The 9,291-nt window shown below is 34.8% G+C and overlaps 1 protein-coding gene across 2 annotated transcripts; it reads left to right on the top strand.

Annotated features, from left to right (window-relative positions):
• Positions 1–1,256: 1,256 nt before the first annotated feature.
• LOC106327527 (alpha-glucosidase 2-like) lies at positions 1,257–9,083 on the top strand. Of its 2 annotated transcripts, none has more exons than XM_013765699.1 (23): positions 1,257–1,404; positions 1,749–2,018; positions 2,117–2,185; positions 2,286–2,423; positions 2,533–2,650; positions 2,884–2,966; positions 3,064–3,132; positions 3,229–3,397; positions 3,508–3,650; positions 3,744–3,830; positions 4,212–4,397; positions 4,997–5,164; positions 5,299–5,419; positions 5,495–5,564; positions 5,927–6,014; positions 6,121–6,241; positions 6,637–6,830; positions 6,913–7,021; positions 7,316–7,471; positions 7,561–7,663; positions 7,845–8,018; positions 8,373–8,518; positions 8,757–9,083. In XM_013765699.1, exons 1-23 carry the CDS (start codon positions 1,384–1,386, stop codon positions 8,951–8,953), a joined length of 3,000 nt encoding a protein of 999 aa, XP_013621153.1. In that variant the 5' UTR covers positions 1,257–1,383; the 3' UTR covers positions 8,954–9,083. The 2 variants fall into 2 exon arrangements, with proteins under 2 accessions (XP_013621153.1, XP_013621145.1); XM_013765691.1 differs by having other exon boundaries at positions 3,037–3,132.
• The last annotated feature ends 208 nt before the right edge of the window (positions 9,084–9,291 follow it).

Genomic DNA, 9,291 nt, shown 5'->3' with positions numbered 1-9,291 from the left:
TTTCGATAGCCACGGTTAAAACGTAGCAAAACGTAGGAGTGTTTGCTGCGAATTGCATACCCACGATTATTAAGTGGCAATTTCGTGACTAAGACTGGCCATGAATATATCCGTAACAATTTCGTAGAAACGTCTGCTACGTAAGTTTACGATTTGCCACATTTTTCTTTCTCGTAGTATTTCTTAGGTAGATCGTAGCTTTTGCGTTTTTGCCACGAAATACGCGTGGCATTTTCGTGGCTATGGCCTTGTTTTTTACTAGTGACAGCGCATATATGATAGTGTCACAACCAATGTTAACATAAGCGTGTCTTGTAGTCACTTGGCTGAATCAATTATGTTGGAATGAACTATTTACAATGTTTGGGTTTTCGTAAAGAGGTGAAACCACTCTTTTAGACAAAAAAAAAAATTGGTAACATGAACATATATACGAGAGTATCACCAACAATGCTAACATATACATATATAGTCATATAGATGATAGTATTGCCACTCATCATTATCTCCGGGTTTTGTTATCTCATAAATGTTTATCTATTTAAAGTTCTGAGGGCATCCGCAGTGATGAAAGAATGTAAGTTTCTTGCCTCAATAATATTAAAGAACAGAAAAAGTACGAAAGAGAAGACATAAAAGAAGAGAATCTATTACTGATAAAGAAAAGTTTTCTCAGTGTTGAGAGATCAACTTGCCATTTGTCTCTTTTTTATTAGTTCAGTTTGTTTTTTGACAATAAAATTAAAATATATAATAAATTACTTTAAAAGTATCAATATATAATCATAAGAAACGTTTCTATGTACGCCTTCACTAATGATGCTCTGACTATGCTTGTATTTAAGCATACTAATAGATCCTAATATCAAATCTCACAATTATTAAAAATAAAGGAATAAGTTGCCAAACTAGGCAATAGAAATAACTCATTTTCCATGATGAAAAGATTAAAATCATTTTAAATTTTACATTGAAGTATAAACCCAAAACGAAGAAAAGAAAGAGATACCAGGAAAAAAATTCACATAATCTCACACAAAAGAAAAATTAGTTAGTCATTTAGTACTTGATGAAAAATATTAATTTAAACCACAAAAAGAACTCGTACGTTTTATAAATTAGTAGTTTGCAGTAAATCTTTTCATTATTATATTACTTTTCTTAACGTTAAATCTTCTTATTATATTAAGATGGTGGAACTCGAGGCTAATATAAAAATAAAACTAAACTTAGTGTCCAGTGTCCACCAATGGGGAGCTCATATACTGACATAAGCAGCACAATCATCGTCAGCATTGACTAGAGGAAATCGATCTTCTTCCTTCTTCATTAACGATTGTTGTCTTCCTTTGCTGAATCAGATCGCTCCGTTGCTGTTCTTTCATGCAGTTAGATCACAGTCAGGTTGTTTCTTGCTAGATTACATGGTCATCTTTGACATTTCTGATAATTTATTTCGCCTTAACTTATGTTCATCCTTTGATATCTCTCATTTGGAGGATTAACTTGATTTTTAGTTTGACGTTAACGAGTTTTGGTGACTATCAACCGTATAGTTATTAAAAGGATTAGTCGACGTTGAGTTGACTTCTTGATACAGAGCTTTGGTTTGATTGATTATCAATAACTTGTGTAATAGCATTCAAATTTCAGATTGAGGCTAATTTTTTTTTTCTCCTGTTTGCTTGAAGAACATATAACTAAAAAGGTTATAGGCGTACTTACTTGTACAACCACTTTGCATGCAGAAGGAAGAGGGAAAAAACATAGTCAAGATGACAATTAGTGGAGATAATTCGGAAACTATAGGTATTGCTCCAACCGAAATGATTTTTGAGCCGATTTTGGAGGATGCAGTTTTCCGGTTTGACTGTTCCGTGGAGCATAGGAAAGCTGCATTTCCAAGTGTTTCATTTAAAAACATCAAAGACAGGGAAGTTTCGGTTATAAGTCACAATGTTCCAGCATATACTCCTACTTGTGTTTGTCTTGAGGAGAAGCAAGTTGTTACTTTCGAGGTTATAAGCGTCTTCTAAAACTTATTTTACAATGTTAATTTTGACATGATCTAAGAACATACCAGTATTTTGGTACTTAATTGTAACTTGTGATGCAGTTTCCTCTTGGCACGTCGTTTTATGGGACGGGAGAAGTTGGTGGCGAGTTGGAGAGAACAGGAAAACGGGTCAGTCATTCTCTTTTGCATACATCATCTATTTATTTTTTTTTTGCTAAAAATCATCTATTTATTTCACCTAACTAATTTGGAAAATATAAATGTTCAGGTGTTTACATGGAACACTGATGCATGGGGATATGGCCCTGGAACCACCCCACTGTACCAGTCACATCCATGGGTGCTAGTTGTTCTTCCAACTGGAGAAACTCTAGGTGTTCTTGCTGATACAACACAAAAGTGTGAGGTATATGAATAGCTTAATCTGTTGGTGCCACCTCTTTTACTACTGACCGGGCCCTCTTTGCTATGTAATATGTCTTCTTCAATTAGAACATATTTTTGTTGTTGTCTAGATTGATCTGAGGAAAGAGGGTATTATAAGAATAATCGCTCCAACATCATATCCAATTATCACATTTGGTCCATTCTCTTCACCCACTGCTGTCTTGGAGTCCCTGTCGCACGCCATAGGTAAGTTTTTTTAATGGTTCTCCTTAATCATTTTTCAAACTCTTAATCGTATATCATCTGTTAACTTGGTTCAATGACTATAGAAAAGATCACTAGTTATGATAACTGTTTAAGCAATTTATATGGTTTGAGACTATTTTTTCGTCTTGACTTTTGTTCCTTAGCAAGTATGATTCTGCTTTAATACTTTATACTTCTTGCAAAAGAAAAGTTATATACTTTCTATTTATCAGGAACTGTTTTCATGCCTCCAAAGTGGGCCCTAGGCTACCACCAATGCCGTTTTAGTTATATGTCAGAGAAGCGCGTGGCTGAGGTCAGTGTTTTTGTCTGGTTGTTTGGTGAATCTGATGAAATGATGAAAGGTTATAAGTAAGTGATTGCAGATAGCTCAAACATTTCGTGACAAGAAGATTCCTGCAGACGTGATATGGATGGATATTGACTACATGGACGGTTTTCGTTGTTTCACATTCGACAAGGCATTTTTTTTTGTTCTGGATCATTTCAAGTATATTTTTACCAGTACTTACCATGGTATGAAACAAAATTAATAATTTATGGAATATAACGTTCAGGAACGTTTCCCGGATCCTAGTGCTTTGGCAAACTATCTTCATAATAATGGTTTCAAAGCGGTATGGATGCTTGACCCTGGAATAAAGAAAGAGGAAGGTTATTCTGTCTACGATAGTGGAAGCAAAGACGATGTTTGGGTTAAACAAGCAGATGGGAAGCCCTTCATTGGTATTACTTTGGTGTTATGATTTTCATGCTATCTTGTCTTGTTATCTTGATGTATATGCAGCAAATTGCAGAAATTTTATGTTTGGTTTCATGTTATGTTTGATCATTAGGTGAAGTATGGCCTGGACCTTGCGTTTTCCCTGACTATACAAATTCCAAAACTCGGTCTTGGTGGGCTAGTTTAGTTCAAGACTTTATATCAAATGGTGTTGATGGTATATGGAACGATATGAATGAGCCTGCAGTTTTCAACGTAAACTTTGTCTAACTTTTCTTTCGTCTTTTGTTATTTTCTAGTCAGAATATTTTTCCATTTTTCATGTGTTATTATTTTGTCTATGCGCAGACCGTGACAAAGACAATGCCTGAGAACAATATTCACTGTGGAGACGATGAGCTTGGAGGTGTTCAAAACCACTCACACTACCACAACGTATTTTTCTTGTTCTACTCAATTTTAAAATTTCCTATGCATGTATGAAGTTGTATAGGCTATATAAATTTGCAATGAGGCCTTCCCGTTCTAGATTATCACATTACATAGTGGTTTTGTGTGTGTAATAGATAGAGTGATAGACAGACATACAACTATTACAAATATCTATTATTGCTAAGACTCTTATGAATGTCTGTGTTGAGTTCTCTAGGTAGATCAAACTTGAAGAGACAAAGAAGTTGTTGGTCTCTTAATGTATATGCATTTTAGCCAAAATATAAACATTTTATTCTTGCGGTAGCTGTCTTTTTGCATGTTTTAGGTACTATGCTAGGCATTTGAAGTTAACACATTAATGATGATTTTGTCACTGTCTAGGTCTATGGGACTCTGATGGCAAGGTCAACTTATGAAGGGATTGATCTAGCTGATAAGAATAAGCGACCTTTTGTATTGACAAGGGCTGGATTCATAGGGAGCCAGAGATATGCTGCTACTTGGACAGGAGATAACCTTTCAACCTGGGAGCATTTACATATGTCTATATCCATGGTGCTTCAGCTGGTAAGAATTTCAAGAGTTCGCTTCATCTTTATCACAACATAAAACCATTGACTGGAATTATCATTCACAATATTCACAATAGTTAGTATTGATCTATTTTGTGCGACTCTTACGCCTAATTAATCTTGACAACTTAAAAATTTATAAACCTAAACATTAACTAGAACTTGACGTGTTTGGTTTCATTTTTATACACGTAAAAAACAATTTCTACATCGTTAATGATAATTATTCTTAACATTAACAATATTTTCAAAGTTTATGGAAATTTATTTTGGTTAAGATTAGATTAAATAAATCTATAATTTAAATTAGAAAAAGATAAACATATTTAAATATATGTTCAATAAATATCTCAATGGCATGATATTGTAAATAAGTGGTAAAACTAAGGGGTGATCTAATTTTATACTCTCTTTTTAATAGATTAGATAATCGTGTCTTGTGTTCCTTAAGCTCCAGTGCTGCTTATAACTTCATACCTTTTCTCACTTTAGTAGAGCTAGCCGCATAAATGAGTAAAATATGATTTTGCTGGAAGGTTTCTCAAATACGATTGCTACATTATTTTTAACTATGATATGTTAAATTGCATTCAGGGGCTTAGCGGTCAGCCCTTATCAGGGCCAGATATAGGTGGCTTTGGTGGCAATGCAACTCCGCGGCTATTTGGGCGTTGGATGGGCGTTGGAGCTATGTTTCCATTCTGTCGTGGCCATTCTGAGGTTGCCACTGATGACCATGAGCCATGGTCTTTCGGAGGAGAGGTATTTCTCCTACTATAAGAAAGATATACACCTGAAAATATAACTTTTACAAGATATGCATGCCATCTTATAAAGAAAGCCAACATCTTGTTTTGAGATTTTTATTCACTTATGAGCTATTGTCTTTTGATTAGTGTGAGGAAGTCTGTCGTGCCGCATTGAAGAGGCGCTACCAACTGTTACCACATTTTTACACCCTATTTTACATTGCCCATACAACTGGTGCTCCAGTTGCAGCTCCAATCTTTTTCGCTGGTAGCTTTTTTTGTAAAATATTGTGTTCCATCTCCTGAACTTTTGCAGTTATATATTACTCTTCTCTATATGCAGATCCGAAAGATTCTAGACTAAGGACTGTTGAAAACGCCTTTCTCTTGGGTCCACTTCTCATATATGCAAGGTTTTCTTCTCCCTATTCAGAGTCATTGCTTTCCTTTCCAAAAGCATGTCATGACTTTACTATGTTATGTGATATATGTTCTGATTTTGGCCAGTCGATTGAAGTGTTTAATGCTATTAGAGTGAATTATTGAAACAAGTGATCAGATATGTTGGGCATAATGAATAACAACTTATGAGGTGTTGCACAATTGAATAACAACACTGTCATCACAAATTTTCACCTTATTTGTTTTTCTTTGTCATTGTAACTGTAAAAGCTTTCAGGAAAAATGTTTATTCATTATTTTGAGTTGTTCAGTAGTTTATTCTGCAAATCATATACTCATCAAGTTGTCTTTGGTTTGTTCTATCATTGTCTAGCACTTTAAATAATCAGGGATCCCATGAATTGCATCACATAATGCCCAAAGGAACTTGGCTAAGGTTTGATTTTGAAGATTCACATCCGGTATGATTGCTGATAGTTCTGACTCTCTCCCCTTATTTCTTTGGTAAATAACTTAGATTTTTGTTTCATGATTTCCACATGTTGTTTACTCGTTTCTTTGTGTCAGGATTTACCGACATTATTTTTACAAGGTGGATCCATTATATCAGTGGCTCCTCCACATCTACATGTTGGGGAGTTTACTCTGTCAGATGACTTGACCCTACTTGTGTCATTAGATGAAAATGGTAAGTTTAGCCTATGATCCAGATAAGGCTATGCAAAAATAGTATATTAAACTGCTGATTCTCTCACGCCTTGAGCGGAAATAAATTAGTTTTTTAAAGAAATTGATAAAAAAATTTAGAGATAAATATTTGTGATTACAATTTAGTTTTGTTTTTGACTTGTTGATATCAAATTATATAGGTTGAGTTATAGGAAATAAAAGAACACCATTTGAATTTTTTTTTAATTTTGCTTTGAATTTATTAGTAAATAAGCTATTTCGTTAATGGTAATTTATATTTTTCAAATCTGTTAAGTAAATGAGAGAACTATATTCCGAAAACTCAATTGTAAATAATAGTATAGATTTGTTCATCTTGCAACTTATTACTGTTGTCAATCTCTTCTATGTCAGGCAAAGCTGAAGGCCTCTTGTTTGAGGATGATGGAGATGGATATGGCTACACTAAAGGAAAATTTCTAATCACAAACTACATTGCTGAGAAGCATTCGTCCATTGTTACTGTTAAGGTTTCAAAAATTGAAGGAGATTGGCAGAGGCCAAAGCGCCGTGTTCATGTCCGGCTATTACTAGGAGGCGGTGCAATGGTACCGCTCTTTCTCTTGTTAAGAAAATCTTGTGTGTAACTAAAAGTTCAAAAAAAATTGAATATAAAATAATGTTGAACAGCTTGATGCTTGGGGAATGGATGGAGAGACTATCCAGATTAATGTGCCTTCAGAACATGAAGTTTCAGAATTAACAACCAAGAGCAATGAGAGCTTCAAAATTCATATGGGTAAGTATCTCATCATCTAAATATGCATGCAGCTGCGTGTGTAATCAGTTTTGTAACTAGTGAGATGGATTGCTTTTGGTACCTTGTTACATACTGATGTACACTTCTTTCAGAAAATATAGCTGCTAGCCTCTATCTTAGTATGTGTGGCTCGTCATTGTAGCCTTTTGATATTTAGCCATCTGCATGAATTTGCGAACATATTCATAAGAAATAGCTAGACCCAAATTCAAATTTACATAGTTATTTGTGAACTTATAAATAATGTCTTCAATGTGTATTATTAAAATGTAGAAAATACAAAATTGATACCTGAGAAGGAAATTGTACCTGGACAAAAGGGAATGGAACTTTCAAGAGTCCCAATTGAGCTGAACAATGGCAATTGGAAACTAAATATAATTCCTTGGATTGGTGGAAGGATATTATCCATGTCACATGTTCCATCAGGTAATAATTAGTTTTCTTTTTACAAGTAAAGCTTATGAGAAAGGTTGTGTCCATGATTACTTACAATTTTTGTTGATTACAATTTTCAGGAGTTCAATGGCTTCATAGCAGGATAGATATCAATGGCTATGAAGAGTACAGCAGTACTGAGTACTGGTCATCTGGATGCACTGAGGAATATAATATCATTGAGTAAGTTTACTTTGACAATCTCTTTCACACATACTTATTTTTTTAAGAGGCTGAATCTTGATATAAAATACAATAGAGCAAAGAGTGCCCTGCTGCATCAGTTTCTCATGTTATGGAAGGCAACGCTCTCTGCATTAATTTTATTTATGTTAATCTGAACTGATTGTTTCATCTCATGTAGGACGGATTTAGAACATGCAAGTGAAGAAGAATCTCTTATCTTAGAAGGTGATGTAGGCGGTGGACTGGTTCTTCAGCGTAAAATTACCATACCTAGTGACAACCCCAACATTCTTCGTATTGCCTCTACCATTGAAGCTCGAAGTGTCGGTGCTGGTTCTGGTGGATATTCAAGGTTTGTCTGCTTGCTTCAAGCTTTCCTAACATTATTGCAAGGTTACATGACCGCAGCGCCTGTCCAGGTCTAATGGATGCTCTAATCAAAACCAAACTATCTACATTAGTTAGGTGGGTGAATTTAAAAAGAAAAATTAATGAAAAAATTAGCTGTAAAAAAATAAGATAATTTCTTTTGTGCCCTAATCCACCGCTTCCTTTGCCTCCCCCACGGACCGGGCCTGCATAACCGTAGCAGTGAAACCCAAATCTTTAGTAATCTTTGTTGTGTAATTTAAGTAGATTTTTCAGACAATCGGTTGCTTGCAATTCATTGGAAGGTTCATTTGGTGATGGTTACTAAACGCTGCAGGCTGGCATGCTTAAGAGTCCATCCAACTTTCACTCTTTTTCATCCAACTGAATCGTTTGTGTCCTTCACATCGATTGATGGTTCAAAGCATGAGGTTTGGCCAGATTCTGGAGAGCAAATATATGAAGGAAACAACCTCCCACATGGTAAGTAGTACCTGTACGCTCTTCATATTGTTCTCATGTTTTAGTCAATAGCTGCAGTAGAAACACTTGCGCTTTAATGAACAACATAAAAAAAACACTAGCAAAAGGGTTGGTTTAAAACTGGTGGAAAACCTTTCTTTATTGATCAACAGTACAGTTGTTCGGCAAAAGAACAACTTTCCAAACATATCGAGCATGTAACATATGTTTAAACTCATATTATGTTTCTGTTTTCTAGGTAAATGGATGCTGGTGGACAAGAGACTCAATCTACAGCTGGTAAACATGTTTGACGACGTTAGTCAGGTTGTCAAATGTATTGTCAACTGGGACAGTGGAACGGTTAACATGGAGCTATGGTCTGAGGACCGACCAGTTTCCAAGGAAACTCCTCTGGAAATAGAGCATGAATATGAAGTCACAAGTTTCCCATAATTGTACTGCAAATGTAACTCATTTCCTCATGTTCGCAAGAATCTACTTGGCTACTTGTACTTGGATCGTTCAGTTTTCAATGCACTAATAAGCGAATGAGCAGTGTTTCTTTAAGCATAACATATTAACGTATATAAGAGCATCTCCAAAAAAGAATTCTATTTTGAAGTTTTCAAAACTTTATATTTGAAGTTTAAAGGTGTTTTTCTCCAAAAGTAAAACTTCAAACTCAATTTCAAAACTATTTATATTTTATAATATGGTCTTTATATTTGTCATAACTAATTTGAATTCATAAAACTTTTGTAAATAACTAGCACATATATAAACATATTACA

The sequence above is a fragment of the Brassica oleracea genome, chromosome C1, assembly GCF_000695525.1.
Source record: "Brassica oleracea var. oleracea cultivar TO1000 chromosome C1, BOL, whole genome shotgun sequence".
In the NCBI taxonomy this organism is placed as follows: Eukaryota; Viridiplantae; Streptophyta; class Magnoliopsida; order Brassicales; family Brassicaceae; genus Brassica; species Brassica oleracea.
Note: the sequence above shows the minus strand (reverse complement) of the source record. Positions and strands in the feature narration are given on the sequence as shown.